This window comes from Motacilla alba, chromosome 27 (assembly GCF_015832195.1).
Source record: "Motacilla alba alba isolate MOTALB_02 chromosome 27, Motacilla_alba_V1.0_pri, whole genome shotgun sequence".
In the NCBI taxonomy this organism is placed as follows: domain Eukaryota; kingdom Metazoa; phylum Chordata; class Aves; order Passeriformes; family Motacillidae; genus Motacilla; species Motacilla alba.
The window spans coordinates 4,412,065-4,432,290 of NC_052042.1; the positions used below are offsets into that span (position 1 = coordinate 4,412,065).

The 20,226-nt window shown below is 53.9% G+C and overlaps 1 protein-coding gene across 28 annotated transcripts in view; it reads right to left on the reverse strand.

The window, feature by feature from the left end:
* MAPT (microtubule associated protein tau) overlaps positions 1–20,226 on the reverse strand; it is a 43,396-nt gene that overhangs the window by 21,636 nt on the left and 1,534 nt on the right. For 18 of the 28 annotated variants that reach the window (XM_038163369.1, XM_038163363.1, XM_038163366.1 and 15 more), the window contains exons 2-4: positions 2,839–2,927; positions 1,494–1,580; positions 324–410 (exon numbers count right to left, since the gene is read on the reverse strand). In XM_038163369.1, coding sequence (XP_038019297.1) covers positions 324–410; positions 1,494–1,580; positions 2,839–2,884 — 220 coding nt within the window. In that variant the 5' untranslated portion in view covers positions 2,885–2,927. Of the gene's footprint in view, positions 1–323; positions 411–1,493; positions 1,581–2,838; positions 2,947–20,226 lie in introns of all 28 variants that reach the window. The other 10 variants (XM_038163370.1, XM_038163368.1, XM_038163361.1 and 7 more) reach the window with 3 other exon arrangements.

Consider the following 20,226-nt stretch of genomic DNA (forward strand, 5'->3'; position numbering starts at 1 on the left):
CACCCGGGGGCTGCTGGTACAGGAGCAACCCGGATCTGCAGGGAGGAGCCTGGAGGTGGGAGCCAAAGCCACCACAGAGACACCAGACAGAAGGATTGTCAGATGTGGAGCAGAGAAAGAGAGAAGAAAAGGCTGCGAGTTCCCCCCAGGATGGGGAAGGCAAGAAGACAACTCTGAGTGAGGAATTATCTGGAGAAGAAGGAAGCAGCACTGGGAGCAGTGTCCCTGTGAGAGGTTCCGTGGTGTTGCCTCACAGCGCCGACCAGTCCAGCTCTCTGCTCTGTCTGCAGCAAGAGATGAAGCTGCACCTTGGTCTCCCTCACCTGTGGTTCCTTCTGGGATCTCCCCGTGCTGTTCCGCACCACCCTGATCCTCGTGGTCTCCTTCCTCCACTAAAGGTGCTGTGGCATCTGAAAAACAACACAGCTTTCACACAGCTGCTGAGAGGCAAAGCCCTCTGGAGGCCAGGATGTGCCTGAAGAACCTTCTGCTCAGAGAAGCACTCAGCTCCCTCCTCGAGCCAGAGGAGCTGGTGGAGGGAACAGCTAAGCATGACACGGCAAAGCCAGAGCCACAGGGACACCTTGAGCTGCCCCCTGCCACACAATGTGCCACAACCTGCTCCCTACACTTCTGAAGGCTTTGCCTTTTTGTCCAAAAATCCACCACTAAAAGCAGCCCTTGGTGCTCAGCAATCCTGCGTGGAGACACGGCTGGTGTAGAGCAGGACAGAGCAGCTCCCCTGGGCTGCACAAAACACCCCAGTGTGGCTGCATCATGCTCTGGGACAGAGGGACACCTGGCCTGGCTCCACCTGCCAGAGGGGTGGCTGCTCGTCCTGACAGTCCCACTCCAACTGGAGAGCAGGGTAATATCCCCTCCTGCCCCAGATAGGTTCTATCTCCTGATTTCTTGAGGCGCTTTCCCAACCATCACTCAGCCCACGCCTCCAGGGGGACAGGGCTGGGACTGCCCAGCATCTCTGCCCAGCCTTCCTGCCTTTCAGAACAGTTCTGCAAGCTAAAGCCTCTACCTCCAGTCTCCAAAGGCAGATCCTTGGGATTAAAGCAGCCAGAGGAACGCAAAAAGTGAAGGTAATTACAACACTGAACAAGTCTCTAGACCACTCTGGAATTAGAGTCTTTCTACCCACAAGGCACTCAGGACCTGGAGAGCACAGTGACACAAACCTGTGTCACTCGACACAGGACACAGGACCTCGCAGAGCCCCTGCAAAGTCTGCAGGAAACAAACCACAAGCAACTCCCTGAGCTGCAACGAACAATTCACCTTTCCTGCTTTCCAGCCCACTCTGCACCTCTAGAGCTCAGGATCTCATTCTGCAGCACAGCAAACACCTCCAGTGACGAGACTAACAAAGGGGGTTCTCCTCCTGAGAAACCCCACCAGGACACGGCACGGGGACTCTGTGGTGAGCTTTACCACGACCCCATCCATCATGGTTCCAAAGCAGAAAGTCAAAGAGCTCCCACCTTCCGTAGTTGGGGTGCTCTTAGCGTCAGATGTTTCAGAAACAGGCTCATCCGATCCATCATCGACTGGTATCTGAAGGGGATAGCCTGGAAAACATTCAAATACTTACAACAAGTCCTTGGCTATGAGCTGGGGCCTGGGGGTTACCAACTCTCATTGCCCAGATCCACAGCTGCAAGAAGCTGCAGCTGGAGAGTAAAAACCACCTGAACTAAAAGCAAGCAAAGCGTGAAAATGCCAACCAAAAGCACCAGGGTGACCACCAAAAGGAACAAACAGAAACCCACCAGCAAAAGAAAAGCCCAGTGAACTGGACAGGCAGAAACAGCAAAGCATGGCACAAGCAGGCAAGGAGATCTCAGCAAGGTAAGGAGGAAAGATGTGCAGCTTCTGAGTCACTGTTGTCCTCTCCCTCCCAGAGCAGGCTGAGCACTCCCAGGACTGCAAACCAGCCCATGGTTGTGACAGGGCTGGAGCAGGACAACATTCTGTGCCAAGAAACGGTGGCAAAAGTCTTCTGGAAGAGCAGGGCAAGAGGCACAAGTCTCCCCTCAGCAAGGGTGCGGGCAAATCAAATAATGAGAGCTGGAAAAAGTGATTTGGAAAAGAAGAAGTGAAATCCCTGGGAACCTGTGATGTGTGAAACAAGCTGAGGGGAGCCATCGGACCGCAATGCGCTACAGAGACGGGATGAATGGAGGCTGTGGATTCCCTCCAGGACAGAGGCCATCCATTTATCTGGTCAAAGAGGTGTCCAAAGCACCTCAAGAAAAGGAAATTAAGATGATGTTTATATGGAGCATAGCCAGGAGTGAGTCCCAGCAGGTTTGCTGGCAGTGCGGGTTTCCAAGCTCAGCTGTGGAGCACGGTGGAATGAGAAAGGAAAAGCTTCTGAAGAAATGCAGGTCTGAAATATGGTGAGGAAGGCTCTAGCATGGCCCCCACTCCCGGAGCTCTCTGTTCAGCTGTCCCCAGGTCCCTGTGCAGGTGAGGAAAGCAGGCAGCAAGCAGCATCCTCGAGCTGTGACCCCAAATAAAAACAGTGCTGTGTTTCCTTAGCAAACCGAGGAGTGAACACAAACACACACTTGCAAAGCCGTGGCAGTGGGATGGCCCCCAGTCTGGGGTTATTCTGCTCGATGGACAGTGGGATCCACCAGCAGCATTTTGCTACAACTGTGCATGTTGGAGCACCTTGCGGGCTCCCCGTGGTGCCCTGGCTGCAGCCAGCTGACCCACAGTGTCCTTCCAAGGACCCCTCACACCCCCACGCTGTTCTCCCTCTCCCTCCTTAGCCCAGCAGCAGCCCAGGCAGGTCCTTCACCTCCTCCTGGACGTGCTCACCTGATGAGAAGTGTTTTTCCTGGCCAGGTGCGTGATCCTCCATCATGGTGGTGTCCTGAGGCTGCTCTGCCACCTCTCAGCAAAGGTACCTGAAAAGGAGAGTAAAAACTAACACCCATTAGGCAAAACCTGACGCAACAGGAGCAAAGGGAAGGTCTGGTCATTCCTGCATGAGCAAAAGCACGTGCCAGTCACTGCACCCCTCACAACAAACCCAGAGGTAACTCCTGCCAGCTGCATCCAAGTTCCACAGGTATTTAAGATGTCCCAAGCAAAACGCCCACCCTGGTGCACCCAGGACACTGCTGTGGCACAGCTTTGCCCCAGGAGGTCCCAGCGAGCAGCAGGCTAAGCGCCGACTGACTCCTGGGGCACGCCCCAAACCCTGCATTTCCCAGTTTAACCAGTCTCCCAAGAGATGTATTTGCTGGTGAGGTGTGATGCTGCTGGGGGAAGGGATCCTCCCATCCCCGTGGAGACACCCGGCAGGGATACGCAGCTACCACACGACGCTCATCATCTTAAAAGCCATCCAAAAGTGACACATGGGGGGACACCAGCACTATCCAGAGATGGATTTCGGATCTTAGAGGAGAGGGTCTCGCTGTGAGGGGACAGCACAGTCCCTGCTTTAACCCCAAACCCTTCCTGCAGGGCTCAGAGAGCCCCACCACGGCGCAGAGCAAAGCAAACAGGCCTGGGGTGGAAGCAGGAAGGTGCCAAACCCCCCAGCTGTTTTTCTAAACTGCATCGATCTGCAAAAGGAAATGAAGCCTCCAACAACCATTATCTGCCCCAGGGTGCAGGGTGCTCTGTGCTGGATGGACAGACAGCGCTTTTAGCTGCTTTCCTGAGAGCTGGTATAATTACAGCCATTGGCAGTGATTAATAATCAGCTATTAGTGTGATCACGTGTTTGCCATGACCGTCAGGGACGGGCACCAGCACTGGAGCTCAGGTTACCAGCAGCAAGGAGGAAATTTGTGGTTTTGTCTGCTCGCAATAAATTAACTGCACGTATGGAACCACATGAGAGAAACTCCAGGGCCAGTAACCAGATCTCTCACCCAGCTTTTTTTTAAGCCTTAGCAAGATGACTCTGCAATTTAATTACAGCCTTAGACAGCTACAAAGCCATTTGACAGGACTGGAGAACCAAGGAAGCTGGAGGACTTTCACTGGAATGAAATCACCCATAAAAATGGAGGTATAAAATAAGAAAGAATTAAGTATCTAATTTTTGCTCTAATTGGTGGGCCCTAATTATTTGGACATATGGCTGCCTCTTCCCAGCGCTCAAAGGATCATGTTGAATATATGATCATCTGGCTGATGCTTGATATTATTTACAGCACTGAAATACTAAAATATAGAATTAACCTACTGCAGGGATCACAGAAGCAACCTAGGCACAAACCTGAGTGTAAAATGACACAGAAACGTGTTGCTGTGCTGTGTTTGTGCATGTGCACGTGGAGGAGTGCCCTCTGAGCCCCAAACACACACCTGGCACTGGGTACAGCAGCTTTCCCAAAGCACTGCCCTGGCTTGGGCAGGAAAATGTGGATGGCAGCAGCAGCCCCTGCTCTCCCAGCCACTCTCTGCTCTCACACAGCTCCCAGCAGAGACACCTTTGCTTCCCAGCTGCACATGCAGAGCAAAGCACTCCCAAATCCACTGTGCTGCATCTACATGAGGCTTTTCCCTTCTCCTCTCCTCTCCTCTCCTCTCCTCTCCTCTCCTCTCCTCTCCTCTCCTCTCCTCTCCTCTCCTCTCCTCTCCTCTCCTCTCCTCTCCTCTCCTCTCCTCTCCTCTCCTCTCCTCTCCTCCTCCCGGGTGTTTTTTGGAGAAGAGCAGTTAAGTTTCTCCCCCCATCTGGTCCTTTCTTGCCTCTGAACAATTTCCTGGGGCACCAGGCAGGGGGGACTCCTTGTTGAAGGTTCCTCTGCTGGCTCCATGGGCAGCATCCCCCTGGGGAAGACCTTGCACTTCTGGGCATGCAGGGCTGCAGCCAGGAGAAACCCCTGCACTTTTGGGATGCAGGGCTGCAGCTCAGGGAGGATCCTGCATTTTGGGGCATGCAGGGCTGCAGCTCAGGGAGAACCCTGCACTTTTGGGCATGCAGGGCTGCAGCTCAGGGAGAACCCTGCACTTTTGGGCATGCAGGGCTGCAGCTCAGGGAGGATCCTGCACTTTTGGGCATGCAGGGCTGCAGCTCAGGGAGGATCCTGCATTTTTGGGCATGCAGGGCTGCAGCCAGGAGAAAACCCTGCACTTTTGGGATGCAGGGCTGCAGCTCAGGGAGAACCCTGCACTTTTGGGCATGCAGGGCTGCAGCCAGGGGGAAACCCTGCACTTTTGGGCAGGCAGGGCTGCAGCTCAGGGAGGATCCTGCATTTTTGGGCATGCAGGGCTGCAGCTCAGGGAGAACCCTGCACTTTTGGGCATGCAGGGCTGCAGCCAGGGGAAAACCCTGCACTTTTGGGCATGCAGGGCTGCAGCCAGGGGAAAACCCTGCACTTTTGGGCAGGCAGGGCTGCAGCCAGGAGAAAACCCTGCACTTTTGGGCATGCAGGGCTGCAGCTGAGGGAGAACCCTGCACTTTTGGGCATGCAGGGCTGCAGCCAGGAGAAAACCCTGCACTTTTGGGCATGCAGGGCTGCAGCCAGGAGAAAACCCTGCACTTTTGGGCATGCAGGGCTGCAGCTCAGGGAGAATCCTGCATTTTTGGGCATGCAGGGCTGCAGCTCAGGGAGAATCCTGCATTTTTGGGCATGCAGGGCTGCAGCCAGGAGAAAACCCTGCACTTTTGGGCATGCAGGGCTGCAGCCAGGGGTAAGCCCTGCACTTTTGGGATGCAGGGCTGCAGCCCTGGTGCTGCAGCAGCGCTGTGATTCAGCAGAGGCAGGAGGCTGCTGTGGGCAGGGCTGCGGTCACCTGCTCGCCCTGAGCAGCCAGTGCCAGGGCTCTCCAGCACAAAGGAGTGGCCAGGGCCGTGCAGAGCAGCTGGGGATGCTGTTCCCTGCCTGTGCTGCTCAGGGACAGGCAGGGCCAGCCCCCACTCCCACCATGGCATGGCACGAGCAGCTCGGGGGGCTCGGGAGGATGGCAGCCATTAATTTTTCAGAGACAATCTGAGAGGAAGAGCTGCCTTCCTGTTACAGGGAAGAAAGCATGACCGAGAGCACGGAGATCCATCACTGAGACACTCAGGGGGCCCTGGGGCCACCTCAAACCCAGCTGCAGCCCAGGGAACGCCCCAGTGCCCCTTCCTTCAGACACAGAGGTGTGGGGGCGAGGCTTGGATCGCTCTGGAGAGCAGAAACATCTCCCAGCAGATGGAGCACAGCGTCCTCCTGCTGCTCCTGAGAGTCCCCTGTGCTTGAGCCACCATCAGTGGGGAGCAAAACCACCTCCAGCTGGCACGGGAGGGAGGGAAAGTCTCAGCTTGGCCTTGGGTTTCACTCAGGTAATGAACTCCTATGACCAAAGAGAATTTAAATCTTATTAAAATGGCATACTCTAGATTTGAATTCTCAAAGATGGACTGAAAATTCTGAAAGAAGTCCACAATGATAATCCTCTTTGTTTTTCCTTTTGAGTGGGGGAAGGGGAAATCCCTCTCAGAGAAAAACATAACATCAAGGGGGAAAAAAAAATTCAAAAATATTCTTAAAAATGTAAAACCAGCCCCGCCTTGAAGCAATGGCTCAGTGATGCATAATTAGAGCAAAGAAAGCTGCACAGAGATAAACTTGAACAGCACCCTCTGCATGACAGATAAAGCACAAACCCCCCAAAGAACCTTATCCATCCCCAGCAGAACTATTCTCCTTAACCAGGGACCCTATCTAAAAAGCAGCAGCCTATCCCATAATTAACAGCTCCTCCAAACCTCACATTTTCCAGACCTGAAGCCCGCCTGGCATTGGAAGGGACATCAAAGCCCACTCAGAGCCCCCTCTGCCTTGGACAGGGACACCTCCCACTGCCCCAGGCTGCTCCAAGCCCTGTCCAGCCTGGCCTTGGGCACTGCCAAGGATCCAGGGGCAGCCCCAGCTCCTCTGGGCACCCTGTGCCAGGGCTGCCCACCCTCCCAGGGAAGAACATCCTCCTAATATCTACCCCAAACCTCCTCTCTCAGTTTGAATCCACTCCCTTGTCCCACCACTGCAGGTCCTTGGAAATATTTCCCGATATTCCCCATCTCCCACAGATGCTGGAAGGCCACAGACAGGTCAGCCCAAAGCTGCTCTTTGTCCCCGGCCCCACGTCCAGTCTGCAGCAGCAATTCCTGCCCAGCCACCAAAGAGGCAGCAGGACTGGGCACAGCCAGGACATCCCAGAGCACAGCAGGGCCCCCACCCTGCAGCCCCGGGGCAACCCAAAAAAAACCCCACAAAGCCTCCAGCACCCTCTGGAGGGTTCAGAGCCCAAAATAAGGCTGGTAGGCAATCTTAACCCTTGGGCAGAAAGTTTCTGTGCAGTGGAAGGGAGATAAACCCAAGGCTGCAGCCAAGGTGACACCAAGGTGCCCCATTGAGGGGGAGAGGGCAGATCCAGGGGCACCCAGCTGGGTAATCTGTGCCAGACATCATCAGCCCTGGCACAACGGAGAGGGGAACAGCCTCCCCAGAGCCCCTCCTGCCAGGGGGTGAGTGGGTCACGGTGGGCACAGCGCAGGGGACACGGCCCGGGACTGTCCCCGAGCAGAGCAGGCACCAGCCCGGGATCACAAGGCTGGACCAGAGGCTCGACTTACACAGCCCAGCCCAAAATAAACCCGGCCTTGGCAGCGCTGCCTGCGGGTGGTGCAGGGGCCCTGGTGCACACGGGCAAGGAAATACAGAGAAAGGAAAGGAACGGTTCAGCAGCAGGAGAGTGCAGCGCCCGGGGAGATGCTGGATGGATCTGCACACTGTGGGACTCACCGGTGCCCCACCGCAGCTCCACCCCTCATGCCAGCCACAAAATACCCACAAAATACCCACAAAACACCCACAAAATACCCAAGTGATCACCCAGGTAACTCCCAGATGTGGCCAAGCCTCTTGGCTATTGTCTCCTGCTCAGCATCTTCCTTCCCCATTATTTAATCAGAAAGGGCACAAAGCACTCGCTCTTGTTGTCAAAAATGAAAATTCAACAAACACGGGCTAAGTGTTACCTCTGAAAGGTGATCAAACACAAACAGGGCTTTGAAAAAGCATCATTCCGTCTGGATTACATAATTAAAACAGAGTGACAGCACCGTGAAACAACATCAGCCTGAAAGGCTGTTCATAATTCATAAGCAACTTCCTTTTCATCTCCTTTGTGCACTTCTCCAAGTGCTGTTTTTCCCAGAAGCTGACAGAGGAAGGAATATGGACGATGATCTCATTAATTGCAGGCACTAATATGCAGCGAGCTGAGAAATTGCAAGGAATTTCAGGATATCGAGTCAAGAGGACGGAAAACTTCTTTTAGGTTCAAAGACAGACAGATGCCTCTTGGAGCAACAGGACAGAGTTGCAAAAGAAATAGTCTCCAAAATGCATTTTTTCTTTATTTATTATAGTTTAAGTAACTCCTTGGAGGTGTGAAACTTTTGCCCCTTTCTCCAGGGGCTGGACACTTTTCAAAGAGACATGAGAGGGGTTTGGGCTCACAGCAGAACAGCTCTTGGGGCACAGGAGTCTCATCACAGCAGCATGGACATCCATTTTCTTTTCCTGTCACTCCATTCCCCCAAGTCCCTCTCAGACCAATGCAGCCCTACGAATCAAAGCTGCTCACAGCCAAGAGCTCTGCCACGGGTCACCACGGGGGTCTGCAGAGCAGGCTCGTGGCCAGAGAAAAGCCAAGGAACACTCACTCGCATGCTGGCAAGTTCCTCAGGGCTGCAGAGAATTAAACTAACAGAATTTGCCATCCCAAATCAGCTTAGGCCCAGTTCAGCAGCTGCCTCAGAGCAGGGTAGCAATTAGAGACCAGATAATCCAACACAAAACCCCAGCCACGGCCTGAGCTGCAGGAGAGGGGGAATGGGTTTGTCTGCACGTCTCCTCTCTGCCCAAATAAAACAACTGTGACCTGCTCCACCTTCACCTCCCCCAAAACCTGAGCATCTCCATTTCCACCCACAGCATCTCCTGGCACCAAATGGATCTTCCTTCCTTGATCTTCCACCCCTTCTTAATTTCCTTCTCACTTCTGGCCTGGTTGACCTGACCAGCCTTTCCCAGCACCAGTGCAGACCCCAGCCTTCCCCGTGAGCTCTCGGAGGGTGTTTCAGGGTGGCCACAGCCCAGGGAGGTGCTGGCCCTCCAGATCACCCAGCTCATTCCATAATATGATGCAAAAATCAGGCTGCCCCTAAGTCCCCTAACTTTAGCTAGATTAGAGCTCTGATCAGAAGGGCTTACGTGGCAGCAGAAAAGGAAGCAGCAGCAGTTTTAAAAGCTGCCCTGTGTGCTCAGCAGGCTCTTTGTGGAGAGGGGAGGGAAGCCTCTTTGGCAGGGATTTGCCAGGCTGCCTTGGGATTTCTTCCCACCCCCTGCTACAGCATCTTGCAGTCGTGCATCCCACTGAGCCCTGAGATGGTCGATGGGGGGATAATTTCCTCCTCCCCAAAATCCTGCATGCTTGGGAAGCCTTTAAGCAGTTGAACACGTAGAGCGGATCAAAGAGAAGGCAGATCTTATTTACCAGCTAATTCTCTTTGACTCTTCCCATCCCAGGCTGAGCCCAACCTGCTGCAGATCAGAGCATCCCCCTGCTGCTGCCGCAGTTTAAGGCAGGCTCGACAGCTCTCGGGCTTGTAGCAGCCATTATTCACTTAGCAGAAAATGCTGGAAGGCTGATATTCCCCCAGCACTGCCTTCCCGAGGCTGGGCTCATGCCCAGATGTGGCTGCGACACCAGGCACGGCAGAGACCGGGACACTGTCACAGACTGCTCCCCCAGCCTGGCCACTGCCACCAAAAAGGGAGAGGGAAAAGAAGTTCCCAAAAAATGCCCCTGGCGTCTTAACGAATTGGGACAATGGACGGCACAACAGCTGTTCTGCCCCATCAAGTGACTGCTTTACCTTGGCTGGCAAGCGGCACCATGAGGAGGCAGAAATGGCTTTTGGAGAGATGGCATTGCCTGAAGAAAGAAAAGCAGGCATCCATCCCCACTAAGTGAGGCTGCCACGCTCCCCTGTGCGCCTCCCGTGGAATTGTGAGGGATGTGCCCGGGATGAGCAGCAGAGCACAGACCTGCTGGCAGAGCAGTCTGGGGACAGGAGCCTGGCAGGGCTCACCTGCTCTGGGGACAACTGCCATCCAACAAACACAGGGCACTTCGTGTGGCCGGCAGGGTCTCATGGCTATCACAATTTTCTTCATTAATATCAGGCCAGAAACAAGCTGACAGAATTTATTTCACGCTCCAGCGGGTACCAGACCAGCTCCCAAGGCAGGGACAGGCTGGTGGATCCAGGTCACCCCCATCTCCCCCAGTACAGCCCATCTGGGAGGGCACTGAACACTGCTCCACCCCTCCTGAGCTCCCTGCAACGTAATTCAGCCAATCGAAGAGCTGAGAAATACCCCAAAAGTCACTCTGCCAGCCAGCCTCACATGGAACAGCCTCACAGGACCAGGAGGGTGAGATCCCCACCCAGGCAGAGGTGATCCATCACCCATGGGGTGTCTGAGGCAGGCTGTGAACAGAGGCTCTGCTCTTCCTCCTCACACCAGCTGCATTTCAGAGCCAGAGCTGTGCAGCACAGCCCCGGCCCCGGGCCAGCAGGAGCAGCACAGCTCTGCCCACCCAGCTGTGCCAGGAGAGCAGCACCCAGGGGTGCACAGAGCCAGGGCTGGGGACACCCCTGCAGCCCGAGGGGGGGTCAAACACAAGCCCTGGGCCATCTGCAGGGTGCACACATTCTGGTTAAGTCAAATGGTCTGCGTTTGACTGCAAAAATTGCCAGGCCAGTGCTGTGCCAGCACCAGCCACCACCCAGCTGCACCTGAGCCCCACCAAGTTTTGCCTCAGGCTTGAAAAAGACATTGTGGGACACAAGGTATGTGTTTATTGCTTACTTTGATCTCAGCTGCTCCTCTTTCTTTGATTTCACAGTGCTGACAACATTTGCTGCACCCTGACAGGAGTTCTGTGAATATTCAATGCTGCCACAGTAATGAAGATATTAAATATGAAAGATTCTTCATGCCACAGCTCCAGTCTAGTGAGCGATCCCAGCCAGAGCAGGTGAGACAGAACCAGCAGAGCCTTGTGGCCACTAATGTTGCAGGAGATTTTTCTCAGGGCCAGGAAAACATTCTTCACGGATTGGGCCATCATTTCTGAAGTTATTTTGAGCTGTTTCAGCACATGCATAGAAAATAAAATGATGACAACGGCACCATCTGCTGCAGCTACTGTCACGCCACCATGGCTGGCATGGCTCTGGCAGCCACAGAAAGCCTGTCCCGGGGGAGAAGCCAAGGCAGGTGAGGCTCCCCAGGGATCCCTGCTTCCCTCCTGCAGGATCCAACCCCTGCTTTCCTCCTGCAGGACCCAAGTCTGACTGCAGAGGTGGGTTCCAGGGTGCCATGGCAGAGACACTTCCCCAGGGGAGCGGAGGGAGAGGACAGGGTGTCCAGCAGCAGTGCTGACAGGAACTGGCATTCCCAGAGCTGGAACTGGCATTCCCAGAGCTGGAACTGGCATTCCCAGTGCTGGAACTGGCATTCCCAGAGCTGGAACTGGCATTTCCAGTGCTGGAACTGGCATTCCCAGTGCAGGACCAGGCAATCCCAGTGCTGGAACTGGCATTCCCAGTGCAGGAACAGGCAATCCCAGTGCAGGAACAGGCATTCCCAGAGCTGGAACTGGCATTCCCAGTGCTGGAACTGGCATTCCCAGTGCAGGAACTGGCATTCCCAGTGCTGGAACTGGCATTTCCAGTGCTGGAACTGGCAATCCCAGAGCTGGAACTGGCATTCCTAGCCTGCAAGAGCCCAGCTCCCCCCTGCAGGGGAGCACCAGTCTCCCCTACACTCCATACTCTGTGCTCATTTCACCAAGCCATCACTTCCAGCCACTTGACACCCCAAACTGGGCACCAGACAGTCCCCGGCCCCCGTGCCCAGCTCCAGCTCCCCGAGGGTGAGTGGCAGCGCTGGAATGCAGCAGGAGCTCACCAGGACGCTCTATAAATACACAGGGAAGGGTCGGGCATTCTCGACACACTGGCTCCTTAGCCTAGAAAGCAACAAACACGTCAGATCTCAGCAGCTTTCGGGGCTCCAGCAGGACCTGTCCTCACCCCAAGAGCCACCACGCCACCCCAGCGGGCTCTGCCACTCCTGTTTTAGCTTCTGTCTGGCTCTGCTGAATTATTTTTGTTTTTCATGACTCAGAGGCTCTTCAGATGAGGTCAAAAGTCACAGTGTGTTTCCTGAACATCATCTTTCATTCTTTAATGCCAAAAGACAACAAACAATAGGACATTCATCAAGTGTTTCTGCTTTGCTTTTATGTTGTTGCATAACAGCAGAAAAACACTGTTCCCTAAAATGTTCACAACTGTATTTACTAAAACGAAAAGCTCCATTTTTTTATTAAATCTGTATCGGGTCAGTAAGAAGATAAATGCAGGGGGGGAAAAAAAAAACCCTAATCTGGAAAAGCTCAAGAGAGAAAACAAACAAACATCAGCAGGGGAGCTGAGCGTAGGGATAACAGAATCCTCATTTCCTGACAGGGAGGGGAGGGACGGGGACACGCCAGCCCAGGGGAAGCAGGTGAGCACCCCAACAGCTTCACACTCCCCGAGCACCTGGGAGATCCAGCCCAGGAGCTGCTGATCCCACTGCCCCAGGGCTGGCAAGGCACTGGTGCCTGTTTCTGCTCACGTTCTGCACACCACGACATGAACAGCAAGGGACTTGAGATGGGAGGCGGCCGGGTCTCCCCACACCCTGCACGAGGTCACAGAATCTGAGAGCCAGAGCTCTTCCTTCTAACACAAAAACCCAAGAGTAGCTGCACTTGTACCTTTATTTCTCCTAACAAGGGAGCACGGTTCGGGCTGAGGCACAAGACAGACGAGGGTTTTATAGTAAGGATGAACAGCAAATAAAAACCTTTACACCAAAACATCCCTGCTGAGCTCTTGGATGTCTCTCCCCAGCTGGTCTTTGCCCAGTTTGGGCCACTCGGGATGACAATCAAGCAGCAATCTGTCTTGTCTTGATTTTAGTTTTATGGGGCCGATGAGCAGATTCGCAGCACAAGCAGATGCAGGCAGTGTGACTAAGTGACAGTCCACATGGGAACAGGACCATAAATTCAGCCAAAGAGTTGTAAAACCATTATTTCCCCTCCTAACCCAAAGGCTAAAGGAAGAGAAAGTTTTTAAAAAAAAAATCCATAATCCACATGCATTTCCTCTTGCCCAGGAATTAGCCCAGTTGGTGCCAATCTTTCTTCTCACAGGGATGAGGGAAATTGTCCGAATTTAAGCCTGCCCCAAGTCTCGGAATTCCAGCTCAACCTCCCCCAGCACATTTGTTAAAAATAAACGAGGTGCAATCAGCGTCCTCGGGGATTTTATCCTCTTTCAGCTCTAAATGCAGCTCTGCTGTCACATGGATGCCATGTACAAAGGCACCGCCTGCCTCCCAGCCTCACTTCTGCCTCGAAATAATCTCACTCCTGCTCTCGGGTTCCCAGGGCTCCATTCACGTTCCTCGGGGTCACGGGCTCTCTCTCAATCACTAAAACAAAGGCTGGAAGACGCAGGGCTGCTGGTGTGTCAGCACTGCTTGTTTTTCTCGCGGATGAATGGAGGCAGCGTGTTTGGAGAGGCTCTGACCACACCTAAAGCCACGGCTTTGTCATCCCTTATCGAGGCGGGCAGGAGCCTTCTGCTCTCCCCACCGAGCCAAAAGCTTCACCCACCTCAAACAGCTGCCCCTCTGCACTGAGGAGAAGCTTTTTTCCTGCCTGCAGCACTCCAGTGCCAAGCGACCCTCACTCAAAAAGTCCCTTTCCACCCGCCCAGCTCCCTCCCAAGCCTGGCGTTCCCCCCGGCCCTGGGAAGGTGCTGCTCACCTGGACACAAACACCTCAAGCCCTAAGCAGGATTTTTCCTTTTAAGAACTTAAGCACCAGGAGGCTCCTGGATGCTGAGAGAGCAAACAAGCCCACGGAGTCCAAAACTCCTCTGCTGACGTGAGCAGCAGTGGCTAATGAAACCTGCTCTGGAGCTGAGCACGGGCCTCAGACAGCCCTGACAATAAGCCCTGTTATTAGACACAAAAGCAGTGACATATTTGAGAGATTAAGCATTAATAAGTGCCTTCACATTAAAGAGTATTCATTCTTCACCTCCCGCCTGGAGGAACCTGGGGGAAGGGAGGAGCTGGCAAAGTAACCCAGCTACTACTGACACGGGGGAAAGCAGAACTCATGCAAAGTAAGCTCTGAAACCATGAAATAAGGATGCAGCTCAGCAATTCCCGGCGCTGCAATTCCACATCCTGCAGGGAGCTGGGTCCCCGCCTTGCTCTCAGCAAGCTGGGTCGCTGAGCCTTGCCCAAGGCAAGGGCCAGGCAAGCATCAGCCTGGGGCTGCCAGGCAGGGCTGAATGTGGAAGAGCAAGAGGGCAGGAACAGGAGAGATGGATGAGCGAGGAGAGCAGACAGGACAGCATGCCCAGGTGTGCCCAAGATGCTGCTCAGGACGAGAACAAAACCAGGGAGCACCACGGACTCCTCCTGCTCACAGCTGCTCTTTTTGGATCACCCACCCACCACCACAACCCTGCAAGGCTCCACAAACCCCAGAGTCACTCCCTCTGTCCAATGTCCTCATTTTGGTTCCAATACCCTCATTCTTCTGGTCCCATCCTCTCTAAATCTGTTCTCCCAGGCAGTGACTCCAAGCCATGCCACAGTTTGAACAGATTTTACCTGCTTTCCTTTTTGCCCCCAACAGCAACATTTATTACTTCTGCCTATCCACGCCTGCCAGGCTCTCCATTATTACACCGGGAAATGCTGAGGGAAAACCGTGTAGTTTTCTGTCCAATTTGGAGACGGCCATTGTTAAAAGCTTCTTGTACAAATCCCTCCAGGCAGCTCCAGGCAGCACCCTTTGTCATGCTGATGAGGCAGGAGGTAAAACCACATATAAGCAGCAACTTCAGAGGGCAGAATTTGCTCAGGGTAGAGTGTGCCCTTGAATTCGGAGTCAGTGGGAGCTGAAAATCAACCACAAAAGGCAATTCTGACTTTGGATTAAATCCCAGCTTTGGGCTCACTAACACCACAAGCTACAGCCACCAGCAGAGAGCACGAGAAGCTCCAGTTTGGCCACATCACCCAGTTTCCTCTCAGGTCTCACCTTCAAGCACACAGGTAACTCAATCCCAGCCACTCTCACCCCATCACAGGCAGGATCTGAGGAGGGTAATGAAACACTCGGCTCCTGCAGGGAGGAGTCAGCACTTTGTACCCGGTGGGTCAGCACCAGCCACATTCCCAAATCTTACACTTCCTTCCCTCCTGACCATACCAAAGTCAAGCACAGCTCCAGATATAAATGTCATTTTTATACAAAGGCTCCTCACATAACCCCGAGTGGACACAAACACAGACCAACCTCCTGGAAGGAATCCCTCCAGATTGTCCCAAGAGAAGGGACAGTCTCCTCTGGCAGCCCTCCTGTCATCGCCGGGGTCTCCAGCTAACACAAAGAGCAGGAACAGCCCCTGCTCCCTGTGCCCGAGGCTCATCCTGACACCCGGAGATCCACAGCAACCAGCCAGGACCAGCCTTGCTTGCCCATCACTTGTCCTCTCATCTCGAGTGTGACAGCCCTGGCCTGCCTGTGGTTTGGCAGAGGACGTGCACAGCTGGCCAGATGTGCTCCTGCCCCAGGAAGCTCACCTGAAGTGACATTTCACTTCACGGGGAAGGAACACCACACATGCTCCGCGCGGAGACCTTGCCAACCGAGCCAGGATTCAAGTAACATTTAGTTAAAGAAAAGATAAAATGTTTCCTAGGACAGGGAACAATTTAACCGCTCTGAAGATCTCCCCTACTTGTGCAATTTCAACTTCAGAAGTGCAGCCCCGCAAACGCTTCTTCCAGGGGCAGAAAACAGTTGTTTTATCTCAGAAGTGAATCTCCAGCCCCCCCCAGACAGGCTGAGCTGGATGTCCTCAGGAGTCACGGGAGAGGCTGCTTTATGGTTTTTTTAGTCATTTACAAACACCTCATGGAATTTCATTCTGCAGCAACTGACTTGAGCCGCTGATGAAATCCATCTGAAATTACATCTGGCACTTCCAGGCAGACAGCCCGGGGCAGGAGCTGAGGGGGAGCCACAAAGTGCAGCGCTGATAAGTGGCAGAAAGCCCTTCAAGTCTCACACGTGCTATTCAAAGCCCTCCATACAAGCGGTTTCAACACCTCTCTTCAAGCGCTGAAGAGTTACCACAGCCCTTCCTGCCCCTTAGGACTGCACCTCACCCCTCCATACCCCACACCAGCCTCTGTCCTTCCCCCGTGCCCTGGAGCATCGCCACAGAGCTGAGTCCAGCTCACTGGGGATCACAGATTCACGGAATATCCCCAGCTGAAAGGGACACAGCGACCCCCATCCCTGCACAGGACACCCCCACAGTCCCCCCCTGTGCCTGAGGGCATCGTCCAAACACACCTGAGCTCTTGGGGACAAATCCCTTCCCAGGGTGGGACAACCCCTCTGCTCTGGAGGCCAGCACGGAGGGAAGGCAGAGAGGCAAGGACACACAGGCAGTGACCCCAGACCTGCTCCAGGAAGAGAGGTCAGGGCAGGTAGAGTGGAGAGGCTGCAAAGATGGAAATAATTAGCCCAAGTGCAGCAATAATCCTTTTAGCTGCACAGAAGGTATCCCCTGGTGCTCCCTTTCCTTGGGTATTTAAAGAAGAGACACTGAAAACAGGAGCCACGCCGTGTGTTATGACCACCTTTGCTAATTGGTCTGCTAGGAAAGAGAAGGGAAAAACCAGTGGATTGATTTCTGAGGAGCAAAAAGCTCATTAGACTTGCAAAGAAAACCCACTCAAGTCTAAAGGCACAGATACTTCTCCTCCAGACTCCAGTGTAAACCACACATGCTTTCCACAGGCACTCAAAAAAAAAAAAAAGAAAAAACCCAGCCTACAACCAGCAGATTTCAGTGTAAAACAAAGCTCACAGATGGAGGAGGGAGATCCATCCTGCTGCAAGAGAGACTCAGATTCACTCAGTCCCTTACAGCCTTGAAAACCTCACAAGGGTTTACCTAAAGGGCCACAATTCTGCTCTCTCCAGCACATCCTAGGGTGAGCTGCAAAGCCAGCTTGGGATTGAGGGCTGTTCCTGCCAAACAGCCAGGTGGGAACAGCCCTGCACGGAGCAGCAGCTCCACACCTCCACGAAGGAGCAGTGATCCAGCGTGGGGGCTGCACCTCTGGCAAGGCTGCGCCAGCCTGGTGCTCAGGGAGGTTCCACCGAGCCCTCTGCCCCAGACCACTCACCCTAATCCTCCTCCCAGGACTGCTGCCAGGTGAGTGGGAACATCTCTGTGCTGGATCAGCAGCCCAAGCCACTTCTGCAACTGCTTCCTTTTCCATCTCTACGGGCAGGCAGAGCCCTGCAGCACCCAGCACGACCCAATTTACTGATGAGCACCCCCAAGCCCAAGGATGTGCCCTTGGGGCGAGCCCCAGGCACCATCCAGCCAGCTCTGGAGCCTGAGCACCACAGCTAAGCCAGCAGAGCCCCTGAGGTAGGAAGAGATTACACTGCATTGGCAGAAAAACCTAGAAAGGCAGCCCAGCTCTGCTGCCACTGCAGCAGGAGGGAGAGGCCCTCAGAGAGCTGCTGCTCCTCTCAGCTGAGGCTGGGAGCAGCCAGGATGCTGAGCTGGATGGTGTCCTGTACCCAGGACAGGTACACAAGGGGAATCATCTCCTCGGGGCTTAACAGCCTTGGCTACTCCAACACAGCCAGAGAGGCCCCTTCTGCTCCAAGAAAGGGCTCTCAGTGCTTTTCCACAGACTCGTGGGTTTGCAGACCTCAGAACGAGCCAAAAAGCACCAGCCATGCCCATTTTGCTCAGGGTTGGCTGCTTTACCTGTGTGCAGAACCACAACCCCCCCCCCCCAAATTCTTTTTAAACCCTGCTGCCACATTCCAGCAGCCCCAACACCCTCCCAGCATCACCCAGAAGGACTGCCACAAGCCCAAGGCACTGCACTACGAGCTCCCGCCTCTCATTCCAGCCCCACACCTCAGCACACAGCCTAGGAGTCAACCAGACAACCTACAAGCCAACTGAGCTCACCAGCCAGCAAGCTGAGCAAACTGGAGAATACTGGGAACAAGGTGGAAACCAGCGCCCCGGCTCCTCCCTGACTCATTCATCAAGTGTCAGAGCATTCCTACAGCTAAATTAGCAGCGCTGCCCCGAAGGACACCAGCACCACAGCCAAGCCTCATCAGCACGCCGGGCTGACAAAATAAGATTATTCTGCTCAAGACAAACTCAAATCCACAGCTTTCTTCCAGCTTTTGAATAATCTTGCTTTTGGGAAGAAAGGGACCGGCCACCCTGAGCATTCCCCCCTTAGACAGTGCCTCATGATCCAATTTTCCACGCTCTGCCAACCAAGAGGGATTTGTCTGGAGGCCTGGGGTGGGCACACCCGGCACCCAGGACGGGCCCACCCGGCTCCGGCGGGATCGGCGGCCACGGCTGTGCTGCAGGACGTGTCAGGACAATTTGTCACTCCCGTGCTGATGAAGGCAGCCTTTCAGGAGCCTCAGCACCGACACCAGCTCCAAGACATTCCCAACGTGGCTTTGCCAACAGCCCCGCAATGCTGCGCAGCCCAAACTCCACGTGGGGACACAAAGGTAAGCAGGGAGCAATTTGCTCCATCCCTGCTGCTGCTCCCTCAGGACTGCTCAGCAAAGTGGTGCCCGAACGCTTCCAAATCCCACGCCTGGAAAACGCTGGAAAAAAGCCTGTGGTGCTGCACAGATCAACGAGCACTCCAGGAGGAACACGGCTCTCTGAAATGCAGCAGAGGAACACAAAAGGCAGAAGATGAAACACCCACCTCAGCAGCGTGCCACAAGCATCCCTGACTGGCTACACCCAGCTCTTCCTCACCGAGAAAGGGCAGCTACAGCGTCACATTTCCCTCGTTTTTATCCTACCAGGTCTGGCCAGGGGAGCAGAATTTCCCATGGCTTTTTGGGAAGGAAACGACAAAGCTACAGCACTCCATTTTCATATATAAAATACATTAAATAAATATATTTGCTTGGTCCTCCTGAAGCTGCAGTCCTTCAAGCACAGAGGGGATGGGACAGCTTGAATGGAACACCTGGGGAAGGCAGAGGCTGGAAGCAGAGGGCAGCAAGGGGACACAGAGTGGGAAGGGTGAGCAAAACCAAACTGGAAGCCAGACCTGTAAATACTGAACACAGTGGAGACACACCAAACCTGCACTTGCCACCTGCAGGAGCTGGGCCCTCAGGGAGCTTCGCACAGGGCACAGAGAACTCCCACCACTGCTATCCCCAGTTAATCCCTGCAGGATAAGCATCCCTATCTGATCTGTGACACCATCTGTGGGATGGGCATCCCGTTCCCCAGGCCTCAAAAAATGAACCCCACCTGCATCTTACTCAAAGAATGAGAAAATGCAACACTTTAATCAGGTGTGAACCATCTGCCAGGCGATCTCTGGAAGCGTTGAAGGCCATGCTGGAGGAATCTGGTCTGATGGAAGATGTCCCTGCCCGTGCCAGGGGGGTGGAATGAGATGGTCTGTAAGGCTCCTTTCAACCCAAATCATTCCATGATTCTATGTTGAAATCCTCTACAAACTACAGGTAAATCAGCCAGCACTTTGCTTTTCTCCTTAAGTTGCTCATCGTGGGGTGAAAACCAAGCATTTTGTGTTTCAAGAGTGAACAAAGCATAACTGGGTTAGGCAATTTCTTACTCCTAGAGGGAATGAGGTTTTAATTTTTCTCCCCTCAAGAGCAGCCTGCAAATGTCCAATTGAGACCTGTTTTGATTGACCACCCCGAGAAAAATAATGGCAAGAAAACTGAACCCCGCAAGGAAAGCCACTAAACACCCCAAATGTGAGGTACTGGCAGCAGAGCCAAAACCCCTTCAACGGATGGAAGCGGGCAGCCATCGCTCGACAAGGCAAATTAACGATCCTCAGCGGCAAATTTTGTTCCACTGATTCAGACACGCATCCAACATCTGCCCACATCCACGCCGGGGAAGCTCGGGAATACTCTGCATACAAATGGTGACAGCTTAGCTCATCTCAGCTGCTCCTTCCAGCA